Source organism: Tenebrio molitor, chromosome 1, assembly GCF_963966145.1.
Source record: "Tenebrio molitor chromosome 1, icTenMoli1.1, whole genome shotgun sequence".
NCBI classification, from domain to species: Eukaryota; Metazoa; Arthropoda; class Insecta; order Coleoptera; family Tenebrionidae; genus Tenebrio; species Tenebrio molitor.
Window position 1 is genome coordinate 33,067,884 of NC_091046.1, and position 25,525 is coordinate 33,093,408.

General features: G+C 34.5%; 1 protein-coding gene and 2 long non-coding RNA genes across 5 annotated transcripts; 2 read left to right on the forward strand and 1 right to left on the reverse strand.

The window, feature by feature from the left end:
- The first annotated feature begins 390 nt into the window (after window positions 1-390).
- LOC138141341 (uncharacterized) lies at window positions 391-755 on the forward strand. Its single transcript, XR_011163103.1, has 2 exons — window positions 391-563; window positions 621-755. It is a non-coding gene; the product is annotated as an uncharacterized lncRNA (long non-coding RNA).
- Window positions 756-8,603: 7,848 nt separating this feature from the next.
- On the forward strand, window positions 8,604-9,653 carry LOC138130804 (uncharacterized). Its single transcript, XR_011159649.1, has 2 exons — window positions 8,604-9,347; window positions 9,420-9,653. It is a non-coding gene; the product is annotated as an uncharacterized lncRNA (long non-coding RNA).
- A 1,590-nt stretch (window positions 9,654-11,243) lies between these two features.
- LOC138130795 (uncharacterized) lies at window positions 11,244-16,807 on the reverse strand. Of its 3 annotated transcripts, XM_069047451.1 has the most exons (7): window positions 16,295-16,807; window positions 14,402-14,544; window positions 12,325-14,330; window positions 12,122-12,267; window positions 11,928-12,074; window positions 11,606-11,671; window positions 11,244-11,551 (listed from the first exon to the last, which is right to left on the reverse strand). In XM_069047451.1, exons 1-7 carry the CDS (start codon window positions 16,341-16,343, stop codon window positions 11,373-11,375), a joined length of 2,736 nt encoding a protein of 911 aa, XP_068903552.1. In that variant the 5' UTR covers window positions 16,344-16,807; the 3' UTR covers window positions 11,244-11,372. The 3 variants fall into 3 exon arrangements, with proteins under 3 accessions (XP_068903552.1, XP_068903573.1, XP_068903563.1); XM_069047472.1 differs by lacking the exon at window positions 16,295-16,807 and having other exon boundaries at window positions 12,321-14,330; window positions 14,402-14,850; XM_069047462.1 differs by lacking the exon at window positions 16,295-16,807 and having other exon boundaries at window positions 14,402-14,841.
- Between the last annotated feature and the right edge of the window lie 8,718 nt (window positions 16,808-25,525).

The following is a 25,525-nucleotide window of genomic DNA, read 5'->3' on the forward strand; positions in this document are numbered from 1 at the left end:
AAGAGGGTGAAACAAGAAAGTGAAGACTGGCCTTACTTTGTACCCCCTTACACTGAAGAATTTCAAGCCAAATGTCTGAACCTGATGGTATTGGTTATTAACAAGTTTATCAATGTCTTAAAATTATAATGCCTAATTTTAGTGAATCATAATCCATCATTAAGAAGAAGTCAGGTCAGTCCTTAGTTCAAATTTTAGAAATGGTGCAAAATGTTCGACAAATTATCAAGGAACATCCCTCAACTTCCATAAGGCGTTTAAGACTGCAAATTAAATTGAGTTATGGCACTTATTGCAAAAATTTTGAAGGAGGCTATTAATTTGTTTCCCTTGTGTGTTGCAAGAAATAAAACCCACACATTACCTTAAAGATTTTCACCATAAATGAATTTTGGCAGTCCATTTCACCTGACAGCTTCATAAGTGTTTTTGGAAAATATGAGACGCGAGTTTGACTCTTTCTGGACCACAATGGAGAACATTTGGAGCAGTTTTTGTGAAAACTTATTTTTTGACCTTGGAATAATTTAAATGTTTTAATTAAACTGCTAGAAAAGATACGAGTAAGTTCTCAATTAACCAAAAATGTGAGAATAATAACTTTAGCACTTTTCTTACAGAAAACAACAAAACAAAGAATTCTGAAAAATAATTACTTTTAAAATTTTGTAACCAAAGATTACGTGCCTTATGAAGGAATTTTATGTAACTGTGTGTTTTTTCCTTAATCAGTAATAAATAATAATTAATAATAACTTCCTTTTAAATCCATTATTCATGAATTACAAACAATTTATAAAGGCAATTAATAATAGATTTTTGAGAGGTAGGCAACCAACAAAACGAGTGCACAGCAATTATATAAAAGTGTCTGATTAGTATACGACGTACGTTTCGATAAAATAAAAGATGAGGTAGCACTCTTGATTTGGTTTCTTGTTGATCACTCTGTACTTAACGAAGAGATATCCTCTGCCCGGATATGAAGGTTGTGATAATTGGAACAACCTTACCGGCAAAATAGTGACTCATCAGAAAACAGTATCCGTGACAAGAAGTGTGGAGCATCGTTTAACCATAGACAAAATTCTCGCCTAATTGGATAATCCTCTGGCAGAAGATGTTGTACTCTTGTATAGTGCTACGGATGCCTCCTATTATCAGCTAGAACTCTCTGCACCGAACTCTTGGATAAACCTATTTCACGAGAAACTGTTCGAATACTCCGGGTGCCGTCTTCCTCGAAGACATTTAATACGGCTTCCTCGTGTTCGACAGTTCTTACATTTCTTGGAGCACCCCCAACTTCTCTTCGAACTGGCTGCATCTGACCCGTTTTTCGACTCCGAACGATTAATTTCAGGATTTTTTTTATGATCCGGATGACTTTGTCTTTGTGGAAATTGTTCACGGTACAACCTTACTGCTTCACGTGCATTGTTCCCACATCGTGCAAAAGTAAGAATCAAATCTACGTACTCAGAGGAAGAATACATGTTAAATGATACACTTGAATTAAATATCGCAGCGAAATTATATAACAAATGTCAAACTGACGTAAACAATCATTCTAATAAATGTAGTGGACCACATCTAATGGACAGAATTATAGAGGTTTACGGATAAAAAGGAAACCTAGGCAACGCAAAATTGCGATTATTCCACCTTAATGGTGGTCAACTCTGATTGGTCAACTTCAGAATGTCTTTTCTCGGTTGTCATTTGAGATAGGACTTTTTTTCTTCAAAATACACGTTAATATATTCGCCCTAAGGCTCCCTTTTTTCTCTGGGGAGCCAGTTCTGGGACACCCTGTATTTATTGATAGAAAAATCTAACAATTATCGTTATATTGGCAGTTGTAAGGAGGGCGCCGTAGTACTATGGCGGACAATAAATTTAGGCCGGAAAATTTCTGACATTTCAAAAAAGTCAATGCAAGCGACCATTTATTGTCCTTATGACATGTGTCAATTTCTCAAACTGAAGGTTTTCAAGCTGTTTGGCGTTTCCTTCGCCCTTTTCGGAACTTACAGATCATGACGCACTAGCATAACTGATTTGTAGTAGCACTTCTCTCTGGTGCACGCTTCTTTTCCCAATTTTAATTTTGATTATCGCTGTCACGATGACAAGAATGACAAAAATCGAAAATGGGGTTAGTTGAACATAATGCCAGCTTCACATTTTGATATCAAGCTAATGACAGGCCGGCCTAAATTTATTGTCCGCCATAGTACGTCATGCCCATGAAAATTTAACAAATTGTCTATCACATACGAATTTTGAACTGGATCAGTCAGCAGTGGTTTGATAACCTCCCAAAGTTGTTTTTTGGTTCAGCATTCCTCAAATGACATATTCCTATCTGCTAACCACTTTTTATAAACGTCTTTGTTAGAGTTTGACGTTGGATTTTTCAATGTTCTCACAGAGTGATAAGGCGCATTATCAAGGCGATCTTCATTTACCAGGCCATGACACTGACCAGAGACAGTGTGCTATGGAATGGCCTACCGCAGTCTGGCAACATTGCTTCACCAACATTTAGTGAAAAAATTCGAAATCCACAAAACCTGTCATTGTATTTGCATTTGTCAAATATGAGTGATCTAATTTTACGACATTTCAAAAATGCGTTATCGCATTGTAATACATAGTTTAAAACCTTGGAGAGAGAATAATAGCGGTGCTAATGACTGATAATATTTTGGGTGCTCTGCTGTGCCTGGGCTATTGAAACTGTTTGATTATAAAGTAACGTGAGGTGGGCATTTCCAACATAAATATAACCATTTTGTTCTTCCCATAGCATAAATCCCTCCCCATTTCTTGTAACTTGTTTCCCAGTCTCATTTCAACATTCGTTTTTAAAGCCACAAGATTTTCCCCAGTAATTGTGTCGTCATTACTAATTTTGATTATTTCTTCCCAAAGTGTAATTTCTCGTACCTAATTAGAAGTTATAGGCACCGCGTTTGGCACAAGTCGCTTCATTTTGTTCCCATTGATATATGTTCCCCTAAAATGTTTAGCACATACCATTCATGGTTTGATGGTAATCACTGTGTTCTATTTTGGTGTCTAGCATCAGATCACAACCTAAAGCCGTTTACACAACCAGCGTGGAGAATGGTTAATCTTCTGCCTTCTGCTTTCACAATTTTGGGATTAGCCTTCATTGTGTTTTCGTCAATCCACAATTTAACTGGCGAGCCATTTGTATATAGCCATGTCTCATCTAGATAAATGAAGATAATGTCTTCATTCGAATTTAAATATTCCATATATTTTTAAAGAAATTTAACTTTAAAACTTTAACGTAAGACTTTTCACATAGAATTTTGCGGTTATTTACTTTTTTGTATCGATATCCCATGGATTTAACAATTCTCCACAGAGTGGTCGCAGATTGGGTATACTCTAGGTCCTTGGTAGGATAACAGAATAAATCGTCAATAGTAAAGTACTCGTTCTTTTCATGATAACTATAAATTTTGCACGAAATTTCCTCTTTTAAAAAATAAGAGTATGGATCATTTTTTGGTTGAATTTTTGCACCCCCCTTTTGCGAATCTAATATAGGTAAACCTTGTTCATAATTTTTTTAAATATCTCGGACTTGAGTTACACTAATCTGTAAAACAAAGACAAGTAAAAATAAATATTAATTACATTTTCTACAAGAAAATTTTTTGCTGCCACGCGAAGTAACTCTTCTTTCCCAAGTCCAGGAGTTAATTGTACTCGTTCTTGGCAGTAATTTATAACCGCTTTTTTTTCTAGCGCCGAGAGTAAAACCCTTGCAGGCCTTTCAAAATCCATATTTTCTTTGATTTGTCAGAAATCATAGACAATAATTTGAATTTGTCAATTTGCCGCGTCAAAGTAAATTGCCAAATTAGAAAATTCAAAATTACTAAACTGAAACAGCAAGTGATGCCAACATACTGTCATATTGACAGCACAGATGTCATTGAAAACGACTATATGTCTTTGCAACAATCAAATTAGTTTCGATAGTTACTAATATAATTTTTTAAGGTGATTTTATATCTACACGCAATTGGTCAATTAAAAACGTTCTTATTTTAAAATCGAGTTAGGATGGATGTTTTAAAATATTTTTCTTATTATTCCCAGAAAATGATGATTTCACTGTATTATTTTGGTCCGCCAGTTCTGATAGACCCTGTATACTTTTTGTATTTTACTATCTTTTTCTTTGAAAAAAAGTTACCATTTTTTGGCGTTATCGCCTTAGTGACATGCACTTCTTATGCCCCAATGACAAAAAAGCAAACAGAATTTACATTCATCAAGGGCATATTATAAAATGTAAGCATCTTTTATTGAAAGAAGAAGATAGTGAAATAGAAAAAGTATGGACTATAATAGGAAAAGAAAGAAAAGGTGCACTCGGAGCAGAACAATCGAACGAAGCTTCTGTGTATCTGTAAACAAACTTTGGAAAAAATTAATCAAACCCGATTTGTCAACAGCATGAAGATTTTCACTGGTATTGTTAATATCGGTATAGGTCATCGTGGTACTTGACTCTTGGATCATTTCTGGAGCAATCGGTTCTTTTGTACTGTTACTGGTACTAGATTGGTTAAAGCTGACTTAACATCTTCAATGTCATAAATTTTCAAATGAACCAATTCGTCGCAACGACAGGCACCCGCAACTACTAACATTAAAACAAGCTATAATTATCATTTCTTAAGTTTAGAGACATACCTTCATCATTAAGTATTTATTGTCCGGAGCAAAATTCAAGAATCGGTCGACCTGTTCTTTTGTTAGAACGCTTGATTTCTTCGGTGCATAACCATCATTCTGCCTTTTTAAAGGGTGGACGCTTTCATTTTGGTCTATAAATTGGCAAAATATACTAATAAAACACTTTCCGAATTGTTTTTCTTTGCACCATGTCAAAAAAGGTTGTAAGCGCACTCGTAAATTTCCCGTGACATTCCTGATAATAGGTTTGAAACAACTTCTTGTGCAGTTTCAGCCACGTCCGGTGGTGTACTGTGTACTGGATAATTCTTCAAACATTTTTGTTCAGGGTAAATTTTTACTTGCTTGCAACAGTTTGACGTTGATTTGAAAAAAACAACTATACACGTAAACAAAACAAAACAAACATTGCAATTATTGCAGTGGCTCGGCTATGTATGCTTCGCTTCGCCTCGCTATGCAAACAAATTGCTCGTCCAAAAAAGTACCACTTTTAATCCTTATAACACAATACATATACTATTTGAGTCAACTTTCAAATCATTCGTTCACACAAATTGAAAACGGAGTTGATTTAAAATAGAACAGATTTTCAGCACTGGTTTGGGGATTATCAGCTACATGCAACAAGTCATGTAAAATCAGCTCTTTATTTTTTGTGAACTAATCGTTCACTGAAAATGGTTTCAGTATGACGGAGATCCACCCCATATGGATGTCCAGTTTTGTCGCTAGCGGAACATCTTCCAACAATTCCGGAAGTTCTTCCCTCAGGAAGGTGTCGTAATATTCTCCGTTTAACCTAGCAGGTTAAAAATGGCCCCACCTAATAAATAGAGTTAAAATAGAAAATAGTTAAATAGTAGGTGCTCAATCCCTTGTCGGAACTGAAATGTAGCAGGTTATTGTTGATAGTTCCAACCCACAAGTTAATGCAAAATCTTGATAAGCCCGAACTCGAGTAACGTAGGGATTTTCATCTGCCCAAAAGTGCCAGTTGTGATAATTAAACATTCATTCACGAGAATATGCACATTCGTCAGTGAAAAGAATGTGCCGGGAAAAATAGGAATTGTTTGCATTTTGATTTAAAAGCCACTGGCAAAAGTTTACCCGCCGTGGAAAATCTTCCTCTCGCAGATGCGGTACTCGCTGGTAATGATATGGGTGCAGGTGGTTGTAGACTTAGAAGCACCACAGGTTAGTGCTACAGAACGAATACTTGGGATCTTCCTCCAATGCACGTAAAACTTCTTCTTCCACGTCGTCCTGACGTGCCCGGTGTGGAGCTCCAGCAATACCTTTTTTTTTATAGAATTTTACGAGCCTGTTGAAGCTGATTTGGAAAGCGATTTGCGTACTCTGGAACAGCGGCAGATGCGTTGCGGTTACAATGACCGTAAACCAGTAGCATTTCTAAATAGTCTTCGTTCGAGTATGACATGATTTTCTTTAGTTTTTGACTAATCTCAAAAAAATTCTTTCCAACGCATGGTTACTTCCTCAAAATTATTTATGTCTTTCGTAGCAAAGCTTACTTTAAAACAAAAATAGAGCATTTAGTAAAACCTCTTCTCTGATGGCTTTGACAATTGTATGAAACACTCGGTAAATTCTTCAGAATTAGTCATTATTGAAAACGGGCGCTTTTTGCCTTTTCTAAAAAAGGCCGGGTTGAAATCGCATCCTGTGAATGCGTGAAATGCTGGAAGGGCTGCGCTCAAATTTGTTCCTAGAGCTTTATGCAATTGTGTAACATTGATAAACCTTTGATTTTTTCCGACGCCGACTTCCATACAAATTTGAATATTTTCTGAAATATTACTCATATTGGCTAATAGTTGTCGGAACAACGAATCGTTACATTTGCATTAATAGCTATTTACAATCGAGTGTGGGAAGTTACATTTTGCAGCGCGATGTTTAATTTGAAGCACAACGCGCAGCGGAGTGTTTCATAAACTAAGCGATGCAAAATGTTTCACACACAAGGTATGTATAATGCTTTTTGGCCGACGTTTTTTAATTTAAAATGTTAAAAACAATTACTACTTTTCGAATTTTAATGGAACGCACCCAAGAATTGTCAAATGTAAGGCAGAACCGACAGATGACGCTGCTATTTTCATTTCTCATGGCCTACTAAATCTGAACTGCACTGCGCTTATTACGGCCGTAACAAAGCTCAGATTTTCAAGGGAGCAATCATGGAGCAATTGATTCCGCTAACCTCAAAAAATTTACCCTTAACTAACTCCATCTGTTAGCGAAATGGAAAAGAAAAATGTAATTTGAATTGAAATTATCCAATCACAATCACGTAACGTGTTTATTTTGTTAGGTTAACACTTTCTATTTTGTCATTTTGACGCAAAATAAATTTTCACGAATACGTTTCATGAACGTAAGAATACCTAATAATTACAATAATCAAATTATGAAACATAATATTTATTCTATAAAATGGAACTGCAAAATCTGAAAATGGATAGAGCACAGTAGAAACATTAAAAGTAAAACTATCTATATATCTGCAGGAAGACAATACCTTTCTCGTAAGTTTATAATTTTAAAACCTTCCTACTTGTAGGTTTATTCTGAATGGATTTCGTTTTTATGTAATCGGCATTTTTTTTAAACAAATGTTTAAAATTGGTTTCATTACTAATTGGATAATAACTTTACAAATTTTATCTTTGTGTTTATCACAGGTAAATATGGAATTCTGTATTAAATATGGATGCAAAGTAGTAACCAGTTGTTGACAAGGATTTTTTGGAATTAAATACCTATGATAAAATTTGTGTGGCAATATTAGCCAAGTTTTTTAAAAGCCCCACAAATTTACAGACCCCACGGTCTTGAAGCCAAACTAATCGTAACAAGGGTCCTGGAGTTGCTGTAGATAATAAAGAAAATATATGTATCACAGTGAAATGTTTCATTTAGTTTTTTTTATAATCTTATCAATTTTGAATTTGGTTTGGAGGTTGCTGGGAATTTGAAAATAACTGTTGTTATTTTCTCCACATGCAACGCACTATTTTCCCATGTTGGTACTTCAACCTTGATTAAATTCAAGGAAATTTAAATTATTGTGGCAATTTAGATGATTTGTAGTTTAATATCTTTAAAGAGATGGCGCTAGTTAAGGGTAGATTCATGACCAACTTCATTAAACTATGTTATGGCCATTCCAATTCCATTAAAATGGGCTTCGTATGAAGTATGTCATGGATAGTGATGAAGTGGTGCCATCTGTTTGCTAGACATCAAGGTAAAATTGCCGTCAAATTTGAATTTTTGTCAATCAAAAAACTCTGAAAATGCTCATTAAATGCGTTATTTGTAGCAATTCTGAAAAACCTTTATTTCAATTTCCCAGCGACAGTGGAGTTAGAGCTGAATGGTTTGAGGTTCTTCGGGAAATTTGTGGTACTAGAAAAGAAATTCGTTAACATAGTTTAATGAAGTTGGTCATGTGATGGAGATGAAGTGGCGATATCTAGTGAAATTTAGAATAACCACACATTTAAAAAGTTAAATATCAGGTTATGTTATATGCCATTTCATTGTCAAAGACTGTCAGTTTATACTTTTATGACGACGAAAACGTATAAACTGAGAGTTTTTGACAATGAAATGGCATATAACATAACCTGGTATTTAACTTTTTAACACGGCCTCCTAGATATGACAAGAGACAAGTCTCTTATTATAGACTAAATATACCTAAAAGTCTATCGTTATATCTAGGAGGCCGTGCTTTTTAAATGTGTGGTTATTCTAAATTTCACTAGATATCGCCACTTCATCTCCATCATCGACTTGTCATTTGGTTTACTTTTTTTCGACATTTGGGATGGCCATAACATAGTTTAATGAAGTTGGTCATGGTAGATTTTTTGAGGTTAGCCGAATCAATCATTCAGCTAGTTTGTTACGGCCGTACTAAGCGCAGCGCAGTTCAGATTTAGTAGGTCATGCATTTCTTTTAGATTTTATTTTCTAAACTAATTGAATTCAAAATGTATACATATTGTTCTCCTGAAACTCAGCTTCATTAAGTTAAAATTGTGTATTTCTTCTATGTTTCTTAAAGGTTAAAAACAAGGATTATTTACTTTGCCGCATAGTATGTGGGAAAAATTCACCGTCGCACAGTCGCTGTAAAAGCAAAGTTTCATGTGACGCGAACAGTGCGTGTTTGCAAAGTTTCCATCACAGGAGGCCAAAAAATCTATTTGGCAAAGGTGAAAAATCATTTTTGTATCGGCTTCTTCGTGAGCCGGACACGAAAGTTCTTGTTCTAAGGTTTTCACTACTTTGGACGCCCTAAATTGGCTACAACGAATTAAAAACATATAATTTACCATAATTATTTTGTGACTTTCGAATTTTAATTGTATTTTTCTTCATACGAATATATATATCGATATGTGATAAGTTGTGACTTCCGTTATACGAATAGGACGACCTTACTTCCACCATTACCCAAGGCTAATGCGCTAAATTGAAAACTTATTTCCTAGATGGAGCATATGTACTATAGGTGTCTGTATAGAGGGGAAGACATTTTGCAAGTTGAAATTCGGAGATAGGTAACGTGCGTTATGACTTCTGTTGTATACGCCAAGAATTGTATTGTCTAACGCACGCTCTCACTTCCACAGTGTTGCCATGATTTCCTATTCGCTGCTGGAGATAAAAACTAAATGATGAAACCGGGAGCCACATTACTACGACAGGGTAAAAGACGTCATGTCAGATCAGGTCAGATCAAGTGGGCTTTGAAATCATGTCACATTTTGACCGTGCAACTTTATAATTAAAGTAAATTCAATAAATACTAAATGTCACATTTTTAGATTAGGTTGTTAACTTTTTTTAGCAGAGAAAAGTTTCAACTGCTGTTTTTTTGTGATTTCCTCCCACTAACCCCTTCGTCCCGCCTCCAATTTTGACGCAGTTTATAAATACAATAATTGTTTGAATTGTTTGTCAGGATATTGTGCCTGTAATTCATTTTTACAAATAGGTAATGAATATGTACATTCATCGTTAATAAACCTTCCAGTTCGAAAGTAAGAAACAATGAACGTGTTCTGTTCAATAGAATAAACTATCCTCAAGAAAATAAAACACAAAACATTAAAACGAAGAAAACTGGACTGAAAAGGGCGAACAAAACTTCAATGTCAAAAGTGACAGTTAATTTATTAGGAATTAAAATTGGGCATCTGTTTTCAAAAAGGCGGCACAATAATATTTTTTTCCAAAGCTGGCTTGACCCGACAATCATTTATAAAGTAGCGCTTAAGCTATAAGGTTATATAGCCCCCATAAAAGTTAAGAGGGTTGTAAACCAATTACCTCGGTTACCTTGCTCGTGCCGTTGCATCCTTGTTTGTTCGTTCAAGGTCGGGATTAAAAATTTGTAGTAGGACATTTTTTTAATATTTATTGTAAATTTTGTTATTGTAACGAAATTACCTTTAGTACTTTGTGTCTTGAAAACAGAAAAGTTGTGCTATCTATTTCGTGATTTAATTGTGTCAGTGCTAGTGATTTGAAACATCTATTTCGTGATTTAATTGTGTCAGTGTTAGTGATTTTAAACATCTATTTGGTGATTTAATTATTTTTATTTTTCATTTTGCCAATTACTAACTGTACATTCGTAATTAATTCAAACCTATCCCCTTCCTTATCCCGGTGGGAACTTGCCAGCCTCTTCGTGGTCCCACTAGATGCTTTCACAACCATCTCCGAGTGAAAGTAACCAAATTGGCAAAAACAATCCTTTAATTTAATTACTAAAAACTGTAGAAAACTTAAAATATGTATCAATAAATACATATAACAAATTTTGTAGGTCTTTCATTTTTTCGTACGCGTCGTTTAATTTTTTCACATTAGAACTCACTCACTTTAATTCATCGTCATTCTGCATGTCCGGTACGTAGGTATAATTTGTCTAAAGATAAGTGAATTTTATGGTTTTAACACCTAAAGTACTTTATGAGGGTCTTTAGGGTTGTTCAATACAAATCTATCACAACAGATTATTTATCTACCCTGTCGTAAATATTACAACGCCTGACTTTCTTTGTTAAACGAAAAGCTGCAGATTTGGTTACTACCACTTTTACATCCCCTGGTGAGTTGTTCATAAAGTACTTTAGGTGTTAAAACCATAAAATTCACTTATCTTTAGACAAATTATACTTGTTTTGAGGCCGGCTCTGGAATTCACAACACAGAATTCCAAGGAATTCTTCAAGGAATTTTTCAAGAAAAATGATTTATGGTAGGGCTTACCGCCTACTGTAAATGCAACAAAAGGAACGTTTGTCTGCGGTCGGGTACTTTCATGGGGGCTATATAACCTTATAGCTTAAGCTCAACTTTGGATACCCTGTATTTATTACCTACTTCATATGTCAACAATTTTGATAAAAGCTAGTATAGGTAAGTATGTAAAGATAAAATTAAAATTGTTTGATCAAGTAAAAATATATTTCATATAAAGTAAGAATAACGGTTAAATAATTTTTAAACATTTAAAAAATAACAAAAAGAAAATTGGCTGTAACAAAATAGCCGTAACAATTAAAAATTACGTCTTAATCTTTGCTATTCAACCGCATTAAATGTTGCATTTTTGACTTAATGACTGCCACAGTCCTTGTGGTTTTAGTTTTTTTGATAAAGTCTTTTATCTCTTGTCCCGAAGGATAGCGCTTTGTCTTGATATTTGACATAAAATATTTTTTGATTAATTCAATTTCTTCATCAGACCAACCTAAAAATCACTATATATAACCACTATATCACAATGATAAATAAAAGATTGTACCTTTCTTAGATTTAGGCTGTTTTTCTGTCATTTTCTTTTTTGGAATCTCATCTTCACTCTCATACCCTGAAATTTTTGATCAATGTAAAATCCTCAGTTCTATAACAATGTTCTAATAATTCATGAAATAAATTGGAGACTTTTTGTTAAAATCAAAAAAGTTCAAAATTTCACTATAAGAAAAAAATACAGATAGTAAATTAAAAAATCAATAAGTCGGGTTAATTTAAACTAAAAAAAAATGTCTAAAAAGTTTCACTCGAATGACTGTTAGTGATTTTGATGCAGTTTTTATAATAAAGTCTTCAATTGATTCTCCAACCTTCGAATATTTCAGGTGGATTCCTACGGTTCTTCACAATTTCATCATCCTTAGAACAACTCTTTGCCATATCTCTTGAGGTACTTGGAAATTCGTTATTCTCATGATCATTTTCATTATCTTCCGTACTCACGGCTGGAATTTCCACTAGAAAAAGATGTCACTTTTTTCTTTTTTTCAAAATTAATACTTACGGTCTTCTTCTTGGGCAAACTCAGAATTAAAATCAAAATTAATATCTGCTAACGCTTTTCCCTTATACTGCACCGGTAATGTTCCCTTTTCCATTAAAGTGAGTATCTTGGAGACTTTTGCAGTTTGATATATATCAACAGGCAACCTTAAAAATATTCATTTGATTGGTGTGAATAATTTTTGCATATAGTGACATACTTACTCATAAAATTCATTGTGTGTTTTTTCCGTATGTCCCATAAAGTTAGCAAATTGTTTTGCTTCATCTTTCGTCAAATTTAAAATCTGCATAACTGTGGCAATTTGTTTACGCAGTTTATTACTTGAAATAGTTTCGGGATGTTGAAGCTCCATTTTTTTTGTAAGCGTTTTAATGGCTATGTCTCCTTTTCCCCACTTTATGGTACTTCCCGGAATGGCAAAAACATATTGATTATCTGCATCAAGAATAAATTTATCTCGATGCTGTAGTAACAATTTAATAAATGTTTGAATCATTTCTGGTACTAAAATTACGACAGCTCTGCTCCCTTTTCCACTGTTTATGACTCTTTTATATTTTGTTGTTAATATTTTTTCTGCTTCTGTCAAAGCATTTTCAAAATCTTTTGTATTGCTTCTTTTATCCGCAAGGTAATCCTTGACTTTTAAATATTGAACGTCACCAATGCGTCTTCTGTTAAAAAGTATTAATAATGCTAATGAACAGTGCACCAGTGTTTTATAAGCTTGAACGTTGTAGTTATTCTGAAGTAATTTCTCTTGACATTCCTTAGCCATTTGTATTGTTTTGTCGCGAAATTTTTGAATATCACTCACAAGTGGCAAAAGAAGAGGTTTTTCCCATCGTTTCTCCATTAAATCCTTATTTGCTAGAGATGCTAACTCCACATTCCAACGCGACTGAACCAACTCTTTGAAATTCCTGACATCTTGTAACCACTCTGCAGACTGGGTATCTGACTGGCATGTGTATCCTTTACTTTGTCTGAGAATTAAATGAATAAGTTCGTCGCAAGCTAATTTTAATGAGGTCCCTAAGTGCATGGCTAGACTAGGTGCTTTGAAGACTTTTTTTTCATGGTTGTAACCAGCAATTTGTCGTGCAGCAAGTATCACGTTATCAAAATGTTTCGGGCAAAGTATATCCTTAAACTGATATTTTTTGTCACTTACTCCTATAATTTCTCTGAAACAAATAAGAAGACGAGAAAGTTCTCTCATTCTATTACTGCACGCATACGTCAGCCCTTCTCGTTTGTGTTTTTTGAGATATGATTCGCCAAAATGGGCAATAAGCAGATCTTTCTTTGCTTCAAAAGCGACTGCATCTCCCTTCATTTTTGAAAAAACCTGGTTTTTAATGTTTAATTTTGAAATTACTTTTGTTGGATCCATGGCACAAGCAGTTAGGGTTTGTGAATCTCCTAAATAATTTGGTTTGTCTCTTTTTTTGTTTATTGAATGTTTCTGGTAGTGACAATTTTTTGCATGTCTTCTCAAATAGTTTCTTAAATACAATCCTTTGCAGTAGGGGCATGGTGAATACAAAAGTTTTGTTGAAACATTTTCTTTAGAACGCATTCGGTAAGGTCTCTCTTCTCCTTGAATAAATAGATCAAAATTTGTCTCATTTCTCAATAAAGCAAAAGCTTGTCGCCTCTCTTTACTGTTTTTTGGTAACCGAAAAATCTTGCGAACTTCATCCTCATCGGAATGATGTCTTTTTAGGTGCCTCATAAAATTTTTTGTAGCAATATCTGAATTACAAAATTTGCATCGTACAAGCTTAGTTTTTCTTTTCTTCTCTTTTAAAATTTTTTCAGAGAGCAATTCAGAGTTATCCTCATTAGACTTATTAATAGACACCACTACATTTTTAACAGTTTCTATTATTATGGAGTCGTCTAAGTCGGCTGAACCGCAAACAGAATCACTTTCTGATGACTGATGATTTAAATCTATGTTAAAGTCTTTATCCTTATCGGTGTCATCAGTAAATGATTCACTGGAAAAGCTTGAGTGCAAAGATTCAGGTATTTGTGTACAGTTACAATCATTATTTTCAATATTACAAAAGTTATGCTCAGTAAAATTTATCTCATTTGATAGTGAAATAATTTTAGTTGGTACTGTTTTAGATGAGAGATGTACTTTATCAGTAGAATCGTCGTTTGTGTTTTCGAAAGAACTTTTCATCACCCATGTCTACAGTTTAATTAATTATTAATTATAATTGTGATCCTTGTAAATTTTCAAATAGATAAATATAAACTTACGGCTGTATTTTTAAAATTCGCATTATTCTCAATTGATTTATGTCCTTCAACAATGTTTATTATACTTCTAGGAAGATGTGCGGTTAGTTCTTGCGGGACGCTGTCACAGATGTTATCTTTTTCACTATTCTCATGTGCCATTGCTGAAAATGTATTTAAAGGGGTGTGAATTAATCAAGCACCTAATTATTCAATTTTTAGATAGTAAATAATCTAATTTGTCTTCAGAATAACTAATTTATCATGAAATTGTGATCATCAAACTATTTAAACGCAGACATATGTTTATTCATTACTTCATTATCATTAAATGTAATAAGTTATATAATAATCTAATTTGTTTCCAGAATAATTAATTTATCACCAAATTCTTAAACTATTTTAATACAAATATGTTTTTGCATTTCTGTCATCAGTAAAAGCAATCAAACTACTAGATACTAAAATTCTTTTAGACTGCAAGAACATATTATCACTAAATATTTAGCACTTCAAAAATAGGTAGATTTAAGGGTGTATGGATTCTATAGGTTGTGGTTAAAGCTAATCTAAGCTAAGCTAAATTAGTTTTCAGATTAAAGAAAAATTACTACAAGTTTTAATTAGTTTATCTTATTCATGTACTTATTGACCAACTGACTGAAAGAAACAAAGGATTAAAAAAACAATAATTTGGAAAATAAAATACGTACATATTATGTAATACGTGCCCCATTTGCTTGCACAATAATAAGTCAAGATAAGTAAGAAATTAAAATAATAATATAAAAAAAATATATTTTTTTTAATATACCAAATTCTGATTAATACTGTTTGCTGAAAAAAGTAAAGTACGTACGTGTTTATCAAAACTATAAAGTATAAAAGAACCAACAATTCCTATTTTTTGATAATTTAGTAAATTGATGGTTGCTACTATGATGGTGACTGTTACAGAATTAAACAGATCATAATCAGGCGCTGAGAATATTTTAACTCACTAGAATTAAGTTAGTTATTTAGAGGGTTCCGTTTGATGACAAATAAATATTTTGATGACAGATTAGTTTACCTCTTTTTAAATAACATATGTTTCAAAAAATTTCTGGTCAAGTAGGTTCTGAAAAACAAAAGCATTAAAAACGTATGGCTTAGCTTGTCAAATAATAATTGAACTGTCAAAAATGTCATTAATCGCCATAATAATTTTGTTCGCAAAATTTGATCTGTGAAAATGGTTTTCACTCCTGAACAACAGATATTCATGATTGAACCTTATTTTCGCAATGGTCACACAGTTCACACATTTCGAGAAAGTGGCAGTGTTTAGCCGAAACCTGGAAATCTACGGTTCGTACTGGGGAAAATATTGACACTGTCCAACACAGCTGTCCAACCTCAAACGGAAGACGAACGCCAATTATCTCTCGGGCAACTATCGCAGCAGACTGATCTAACAGTGTCAACTTGTCAAAGGATTGTACGAAAGGATCTTGAAGATTCAGTAACAGCTGAAAGGTACCGGAACAACAGCGAACGGTGGGTACGATCCTCGGCGGTAGTGCAGTATGAAATCTTGGCGCCAACCCCAATTCTCGTAGGGGAAAAGACCCGTTCTCAAGCTTTTCCTAAAATCGTCATTTTATGACAGTTCGTTCAAAACAATTATTGTGATAAACACATTTCCGCCTGAATTATTCAAGCTACGCCACACGTTTTTAATGCTTTTGTTTTTCAGAACCTACTTGACCAGAAATTGTTTTAAACATACGGTACTAACTGTTATTTGAATTCATTGCTCGCGAGTGTACGAGTAAGTAAACAAACAAGAATTGATGATAACAGATACCTATCTTATACGAGTAATTCAGTTTTTTAATAACCTGTAAATTATGTGATTAATCGCTTAAGTACCTTTAGGTTCTACTAGTTTTAACATTCTTTTGCCTCTTGAGCCATTCATTTTTCACAATTCTACGTATAAACCCTATTCGTAAGAATGATCTTATTCAACTGCTTGACTGTAACAAATTCGCACAAAATGCACTTTTTGTGTGAGATTAATTGCGCAATGCTATTTTTAGCGCTCAAACACACCATATTATTTCGTTGTTGCCATATTTCTGAAGTCATAACGTGCTGGCAATAACAATGCATATAAGAAAATGCGATACTAGCGCCAGCGATATACAGTGAAACTAAAAGCACAAGTCTGTTGGTATAGGCGGCTAATATGACTTCCAGTAAAATCTTTAAAATTGGGTAACAGCGACCTCTAGGAATAATCGTGGAACTAAATATCATATGGAACGTTGTGACTTCCAAAATCGGAAGTCACAGCGTTATATATGAAGTCATAACGTCTAGGTTGTATCTAGAAATGAAGTCACAACGTACTAGGTGTAGGTATATATATATATATATATATATATAGGGGAGGGTTGCCTATATTGGACCACATTTTACGTTTTATTTTTTTTTAAGTTTCGTTTAAATGGAAATGCTCCACAAACTTGGCATTACCTTTTATGATGTTTTGCGCATTTACAGTTTTTTTTTTAATTCATTTAAACAGCTTTTTGTCTACGAAAAATCGATTTCTAAAAACCCTTGCAAGTGGTACGAATTTAGCAACTCGTTGCCTAAATTGTACCACTCGGTCTCCTAAATCGTACCTACTATTAGAAATGAAATTATATGACTATAATCTGTAAACATCTTTATTTTTAACTAAAAAAATTCTTTATAAAATTTGAAAATGAAACAATGTATTCTTAGTAATCATAACAAACGATACAATAAAAATATTAATAATGAAATATTGTTCTAAGTACAAAAATCACAAGTATAACCAATGTTGGGAGATGTTATATTGGCACATGATTCATGCATCCATTTACTGCATTTGGTGCATTTAATCATGTCTTCAATTCTATGTTCTGTACAAAGAGCACAAAACCATTCCTCTTCGTTAAGTTCGATGCTAATGTTTTTCGTAGTTTTGGAGGTACAAGGTTTTTCTTGACCCAAGCTACACTTGCGTTTGACTGTTCGTTTACTTTTTTTGTCTACTTTAAGTTTTTTTGATTCCAGGTTATCCTTATAAGGAGTAGATGTTATTACAGTTGCCGTTTGGGCTCTTGTTTTGTTACGTGTTTTCTGAGTCACAGGTGGTAGATGTAGAATTTCTTGAACAGAAACATCCAGCTTAGATGTAGAAGCAATTGGAGAAAAAACTGCATCTACTGGAGTAGATGGCCGAGGTGAAGGACTTTTTGCTCTAGAGTAATTGTTTAAATGATTGTCATCATTATCACTGAACGAATTGTCACTTTCTTGAATAGTGTTGACTTCATTATCTTCTGATCTGTTGGAAGTGCTCGGTCTATCGTTTTCATTGAGGTTTTCACTAATTTGAAGATGATCAGAGGGTGCAAAGTCTACATCTGTAAAAATATTTCTGTTAACTGGCCATATACCAGATTTTCGAAAACCGCCCATGGCGTTTGACAAAGTTGCTGCTTTCCCATAAGCCTCTGAAAGTAGTTCAGCTACTTGAAACTGGGTTACAGCCAAACCAGGATGCTCCCTCATCCATTTTTCCACGGCCTGGTTGTAATATGTTTCCAAAGGGCCAAATATTGAAACATCTAACGGCTGAAGCCGGTGAGTAGTATGTCCTGGCAGCTGTAATATTATAACACCGTTTGCCCGAGCCAGTTCTATTGCCGCTAAGTTTTTGGAATGCGATGTGTGGCCGTCTAATAGTAAAAGTACTTTGTCTTCTTTACTTGGTTTCACTACTTTGATGAACTCCTTCAACCATATAAGAAAAAGTTCAGAATTACTGTATCCGGTATCGGAAATTTGAACGATACACCCAGGTGGGGCTCCTAGACCTAATTCTGTAACCATCCTTTTTCTCTTAAAAATGATCATTGGTGCTACATATTGTCCTGCAGCGCTAGTGCATACCACCATTGTAGTATTTACTCCACGTTCACCACTGGCTATTACTCCCACCTGCGATTTCCCTTTTCTTGCAAATATTTTTTGATTTTTTTTCTGGACAGTTGAAAACCCGGACTAATCTACATTGAATATCTTTGTGGCAGTGAGATTATTATCATCTACAATTTTTTCTAAGATATCAAAGAATCCGAACACGTTTTCTCGATTAAATCCTTTACTTCTAGCCAGTGAGGTGGATTCTGGTTTTCTAAGGGAGATATTAGGATGACGGCGTATAAAGTTTTAGTACCATTTCTTTCCTGCCATTCTCTTCCTTGCATTAAAATTATGTCTATTACGATTTTTTTCAGCCACATCGTATGCAGCTTTTCTAACATCTGTTATGGTTACCCCAGAAAAAAATTCTTCCAGATGTAACACCTAATCTTCCAATTCCTTCTCTATATTTTTGTCAAAAGTTGTAGCACGACCTAATACTTTCCTGTCTTCATTCGCCCTGACGTTTCTACCTTTCAAGTGTCTTAGAAATGTTGGTTTTGGAATTTCATACATCTGACAAATTTTATTAATTCCATATTTACCGGTTCGGTATTTCTCTATGGCTTCTCTCATATCATCAGTAGACCATACACAGTATTTTCGTTTTTTTTTGGTGGCAGGATTCATTCTGTAAACATGAGGTACCTATTACTGCTGTAGACTATAGACGACGTGCCCTATATGCCTAAATTGTACCGGTACGATTTGGGAAACTAAGAGGTGGTACAACTTAGGCAACCGATCACATTTTCAAGAAAACATTTTTAAACAAAATTCAGTTGAGGTTATGAATTTAGTTTGGAGCGTAAAACGTGCTAAATATAACAATCTTTCATTATAACTAGCACTTAAAGCCTTAATTGTATTTATTTCAACAGGATTCCTTACGATAAAGTGTCAAGAACTTACATCTCGAAACTACGAAACACTTTTCACTAAATCTTGTCCGAACGGGTTGGCGCCAATCTGTGAATTTTATACTAAGGAGCAGTCGGTATGAGTGCTTCGTAAAACCGTCCTCAGATGGGGCGGCACTTACACTATTTACGAGAAATAACGGTGGTACGATTTAGGAGGCGGTACAATTTCGGCGACTCTCCCCTACTACTTTGGAATCAATAACCGTGTATTTAAAACAAGCGTCCGCATTAACATAAATAATTTTATAATTAATATACCGCGCCATATAATCTTTCTCCCAATTTTCAATGAAAAACTGTACAAGTGCTTTTTTAAAATTAGTATTTTTCAGCTCTATTGAAAAGTGTTTTTTTCGCATTTTGTCTGGGCCATCGATACGAAAGTTTGCTTGGTCCATACCTCGGAGCTTCTGTTCAGTATCTTTGATCGATGGGAAAATGTATCGATCAAAGGCAATCACGATGATTTTAGTTCTACTTGCACATATCATTTGCAGTACTTTTTTTGAAATATTTCCAAAACTTAGTGGTACATCTTTCATCTGATGTAACATAAACTATTCATATTACAACATCTGCATCTTGAGGTGGCTCAGATTGCTCATATTTTTCTAATAAAGTCATTAATGCTGATTTTGGTCTTTTGCAAATGGTGCCGTCAAGGGGACACAGAGACAGTGGCACTTATCTAAATCAAGTTCTTTTTTTAGAAAAATTTGAATAGTTGTCCGAATAGGTCTCGCTGCATTCGTAGTTCCATCTCTCCTCGGGCAACAGTAATTTTTTTTCTTGTTAGTCATGTCTGTGAAAGTATGGCACTTTAACGTGGAAATAGCCTGCTCGAAATTGTTTGGGTCCTTTATGCAATTTAGAAAAAAATCTTCTCGTTTTTTATTTTCTTCTTCTTCTACATTAAACAAGAAATTTTTAATATGTTCGGGTGCTGCTTCACCAGTAGAAATGTTGTACAATCTAAATTTTCATCAAACGGGTTGATATTACGCTTAATGCCATCGATGAATCTGTGAAGGTGAGCTGTACTTTTTTTTTATTCGGCTATTCTTAAGATCTGCTCTCACATCTTGCACTTTATTCAGTCCTGTTTGTTTCATTGTATGGCTAATGATAGTTGATCGAATGGTATGACTGCGACACCATCGCTGCCTAGCTGAGATCGAATTAGTTATGTGCGAAATTCCAGTGAGCTTATTCGCAGCATCAGCGTTAATGGTTTGCTCAAGAGTGAGATCAATCGGCTGTTTTGAGAAAGGTTTTTTTGATCCCTTTTCAAAGTTCACACGTAATCCTGGATGCGTCTCATCAACTTTCCTTAAATTATCAAGGTACCTTACTAAATAACGCGCATAATTTGGTTGATTGAAAACGAAAAACAAGGCTGTTTTATACATTTCGAAATTACTGGTACGGATGCTCGTATTGAGCAGTAAGTAATAATCGATCAATTTTACATACATCATGTAATACTGCGCTGTCTTACCATGTCTGTTTTGTAATGTTTGCATTTTGAATTGATTATTTCCTTCATGTGTCTAGCAACCAATTGCGTGACAAATATTGACCAATCAAAACGAGAAAACAAAAAATAACCCGATAAAATTTCTCTAAAATGCACACTGTGCAATAATCGAATAAAAAATGCTGGAGCTCTAGTAAGTGACGTTAAAGTCACTGCTAAATAGTTTTTAGTTCTAGAATACGTTTAAACATGTAAAAAACACTATTCCAGCGAGTTGGCATACTTTGAATTAATTTAAGGGGATTTTTCCCCCATCTACTTGCACCTTCTTTAGTTTATTACTGGCATTACTACTTGATTTAAAGAAAAAAACATCAGTGTCATACATTTTTTGGTAATTTCAGCCAGACTTTCAATTTTAAGGCAATCACTTGATAAACTCTGTCCACTGATAGATTGCTTGACATAAATGTTACTAAAAGTGTTCGCTCTACGCTACAACAAATAGATTCGGCGCGAAACTTAAAAAATGGAAAGAGCAGGTTTACACGTGATGATTTATTATTATTCTGCATGTTTGAATTTAGGAAAGACGAAAGAAAACTTCAATATAGTAGGAGTAATATATTGGGTTTTATTAATACAGGGTATTTCACGAGTGATAATGTGCCCGACGGAATTAAAAATGTAAGGTACAATTCATTTTCTAATTTCCGAAAAAAGCTGGCTACTGAAATTAAAATATCCAGCTTTTTTCGGAAATGGCTAAACACAAACACAAGATTTATTTAATGCATGAACAAAAATTACCTCTGAATCATTTTCGATGTTTGTAATGTCACTTAAAGTGTTCATTATGCTAGATTCTTGAGGCACGCACTCACTTCACAAATTCAAAAAAAATCAACAAAAATCGCAACGGAACAGATCAAAACAGCAGCACGATCAAAACTAATAACTTTTAAACTCAGAGGAACGCAAAACATAGCTCTAAAGATGAAAAATCGCAAATCTAAATGCTTAAACCACTTGACAGCACTGACAGTTTCAAATTTGAAATGTCATATAATTTATTTTTCGCGTGGGTTTTATAACAACCAATGAGAATCAGTGGCGCGAATGTTTCAAGGTATTACCAACACAATCTACGACACTTTGATAATATTTTAATGTTATATTTAAAAAAGTGCAATCTATCAGTTTACTAATGTGTGTGCCAAATACGGCATGTGGCGCTTGTGCATATGTCTGATGGCAGCCACAACATTTGCTCCATTATCTGACACCACACATGCCACTTTCTCATTTACTTTCCACTTTATAAAAATATCTTGTAACACCTAAAATTATTTAGTCAGTAATCAGATGATATTCGCATACCTCACTGATGTTCTGCTGTGTGAGCCCCTTCAATTTGTTTTGTGTCTAATGCTGCAGCATGTAGCTTTGAATCCCATACGAAATGGTATGTCCACCGCCGTCTTGATGATTGACATATTTCACTATACATCTGCCTGGGCGAAGCTTTAGTGCCTGTGATCTCCACGGCGCCACTTTAGGGGGGAATGTCACTAAAAAATCATAACCTCATAAACAAATGTTATGAATTCAGTGAAGTTGTCAAAATGCAGTGTCAAAGACTCAAAGAGTGTCGCAGTTTAAAAGTAGCTTTAATAACAACAATTTTATTGATGCTAGTTCTGTGTGGTGTTTCTGGTTTTTAGCATTTTGCTGTTAGTGTTTATGAACTGGCTTTTTTATCATATTAGAACCGATATTGCGGTAAATGCAGCAACAACAAATTCCTATTTCTAGATTAATATTAAAATTATAATTTCATTCTTGGATTTGCAGTACCTACATTATTTCCTAAGCGGGTCATTTCAGATAAAGATGGGCCCACAACAAAACAATTACCTATATTTGCTTAATTAATCCGTGCCATTCTTGGTGGAAATGAGTGGAAAGGATATTTTACGTTTTGTACAGTTTTGAATATAATATCATTTTGGGCAAATTATTATTCTATGAATTTGCACTCGCCACTGACCGAGATATTTGCAAAAAACGCGGCGCCGAAACTTTGTCCCTCCCGCACAACCGAACCAGTGCGCAACATTTTGCTTTTGCTATTTAGAATATCCAAACTGTAATTACAATTAAAGTAATGTACCTATCATTTATTACTGGACAACTATGCATGACTGCATGCATCATGCAGATACATGTGTGTGGACTGCATGTCAAAATTGTCACGATGCACATGACGATGTGATAGCATGACAGTTAGTTGCTAACAGCAACCCCCGAAATCAACCCTGAACGTCAGAATCATGAGAACATAGGATTTTTCGGTCTACGCCCAGGCCGCTATAGACACTCTGACTATCTAGCAGGTCGTGGGTATGTCGATGATATAAATCCCTCCATATTGATGGACGTCCATGTATCTGTCGTTATGCCAACATATGTTAATTCTCCCAAAATAGATTTTAATTGGGATTAGAGAATCTCATACAATTTAAGAAATATAGTTTCTTTTAAATGGGTTGCCGAGGGTAGCATATACTGGGGGTCAAGCTCTTGGACGAATTCTTGGAAACCTTGTCTTTTCACGATAGAAAATATACGTAATCATAACATAATCATAAGCAACAAGAACAGCCAGTTTCAAATTTAATTTTCTGTTTCTCGCTGAATGGGGTTCATAAGTTTTATTCCTCTACCTAAATCTTGTTTTTATTGATGCTGTTGCTAGATTTTTTTCTTTTTTGCATGGAATGTTTATCTTCCTCACTCTCACTTTCGCTCGAACTTTTGAACATAATGTGAGTAGGATGTTTTATTTTTAAATTGTCTCTTAAATTTGTTGTATGATTGCTAAATTTATAAATATTGGCACACACTGAACACTTCACCGTTTTATCACTATTCTTTATAAAATAAACTGGCGGCAACAATTAGGGGATATTTACTAATTCCTCCCCAGACCATTATAGAGCCTCCTTTAAATGGGTGTATTTCTTGTACATAACTACGATGTCTTGGAGTGTCTTTGGTTCTCCAAACTCTAACTCGCCTCGAGTCATTATGTAATCCAAATCGTGATTCATCAGTTCATCACTATACAGAATGGTCTGCCATTCATTATTCCAATTTTCTCTTTTTTGTGCCCATTCCAGTCTGCACTCTTTCTTTCTTATTGTTAAAGGAACACGTCGAATTGGTCTTCTGGATCGTAGACCGATTGAAGCCGATTTCTCACTGCTCTGATAGACGGTTTTGCTTCAGAAGCGTTATGAAGTTGACGAAGCAGTTGCTGGTGTAGTAGGATTTCTCCCAGCGTTTAATGTTAAAAATGTATCATCTCTTAACAGTTGTACACCTTCTTCGACCTTGTCCACGTTTCCGAAGTACACTACCGGTGTCCCTATATCTGTCCACAGCCTACTAATCACGCTTTGCGAAACCCCAAATCTTTCCGCAATTTCCACTTGTATACATTTGAAGTATTCCAATGGCTTGGTGGGCTTCATCGGAGGTCAAATGACGTACAGGCATGTTTTCAAAATTCCATTTTTATTAATTTTACTGTTGGAGCTTTATTACTCTAACGTAATGAAATAACTTTTAAACAACAGAACAAAGTTTTGTAATTATTGAAAGACATGTGACAATTAAAAATTTCATTTGTCTAGCCTACTAAAATGCTTATTTCTCGATGTGTCTGAATTAGGTTAGACAAATTTCTTTATTTCTACCAAAAAATTGACATCCCCTAATTGTTGCCGCCAGTTTATTTCCACACTATTGATTTAGGCTTCATTTTTAATTCTCACTACGATATTCCACAGTATTATATTGCAAATGTAAACTAAACTTATAAAATAAATGTGTAAACAAAATTCAGTTCAAAACAAAATGGCTACGATTTCGTTTTTCTTTCCTTCCAACCAATGGGTGAACGCCAATCGTTAGGGCCCTAGTTTTATTCACACTGCTGCCACTTTACCAAAAATAATACAACCAATTTGTAATCCAAGCAATCTAAGTCATATGACGGTCAGTTGAAATTAGCAAACTCAGAAAATTTTTCATTGAAGTATCTAAATTCATAAACATGCAAAATTCTACTTTTATGGATTATTAGAAACATTGATAGGAATTTATTTATACAGCCTGAGTCAGCTAAAACAGGTAAGATTTTTTGGATCTTCATCTTCACCTTCGGTATTTAGTGTTTCTTCTGAATCATCACTGAGATCATATTTTATATTGTTATTCAGGTTTTCTTTCTCATATTTGGCGTTATTCAATTAACACAGAATATTATATTAACATTGGGATTGCCCTTGATGGCAGATGATATTATATTGCTAGGAGTGTTTGTTCCGAGTTTTCGGATCTCTTATGAACTATAAACTGTTGAGGGGGTCGCGACGTGAATGGAAGAAGATTCGAACTTTAAGTAACAAAACGGTGTTTATTCGACAGTGAAACTAAAACTAACAGAACTGGGACATTGCGTTGAACGAGTGTAAATCGTATAAACTTATTGCGGTTATATGAGATATTAAAATTAATTTAATGGCAGCATTCGAAGGGTACCACCACGTGTGGTTTTGCTAGTCGACTGGTCGGAACTCTAAACTGAACTGTGGGAAAATTGGCGGTAAGTAGTATGCGTACTCATCGTGCCTCGGTCGGTACGATCGTCAGAATATCTATGTCAGAATA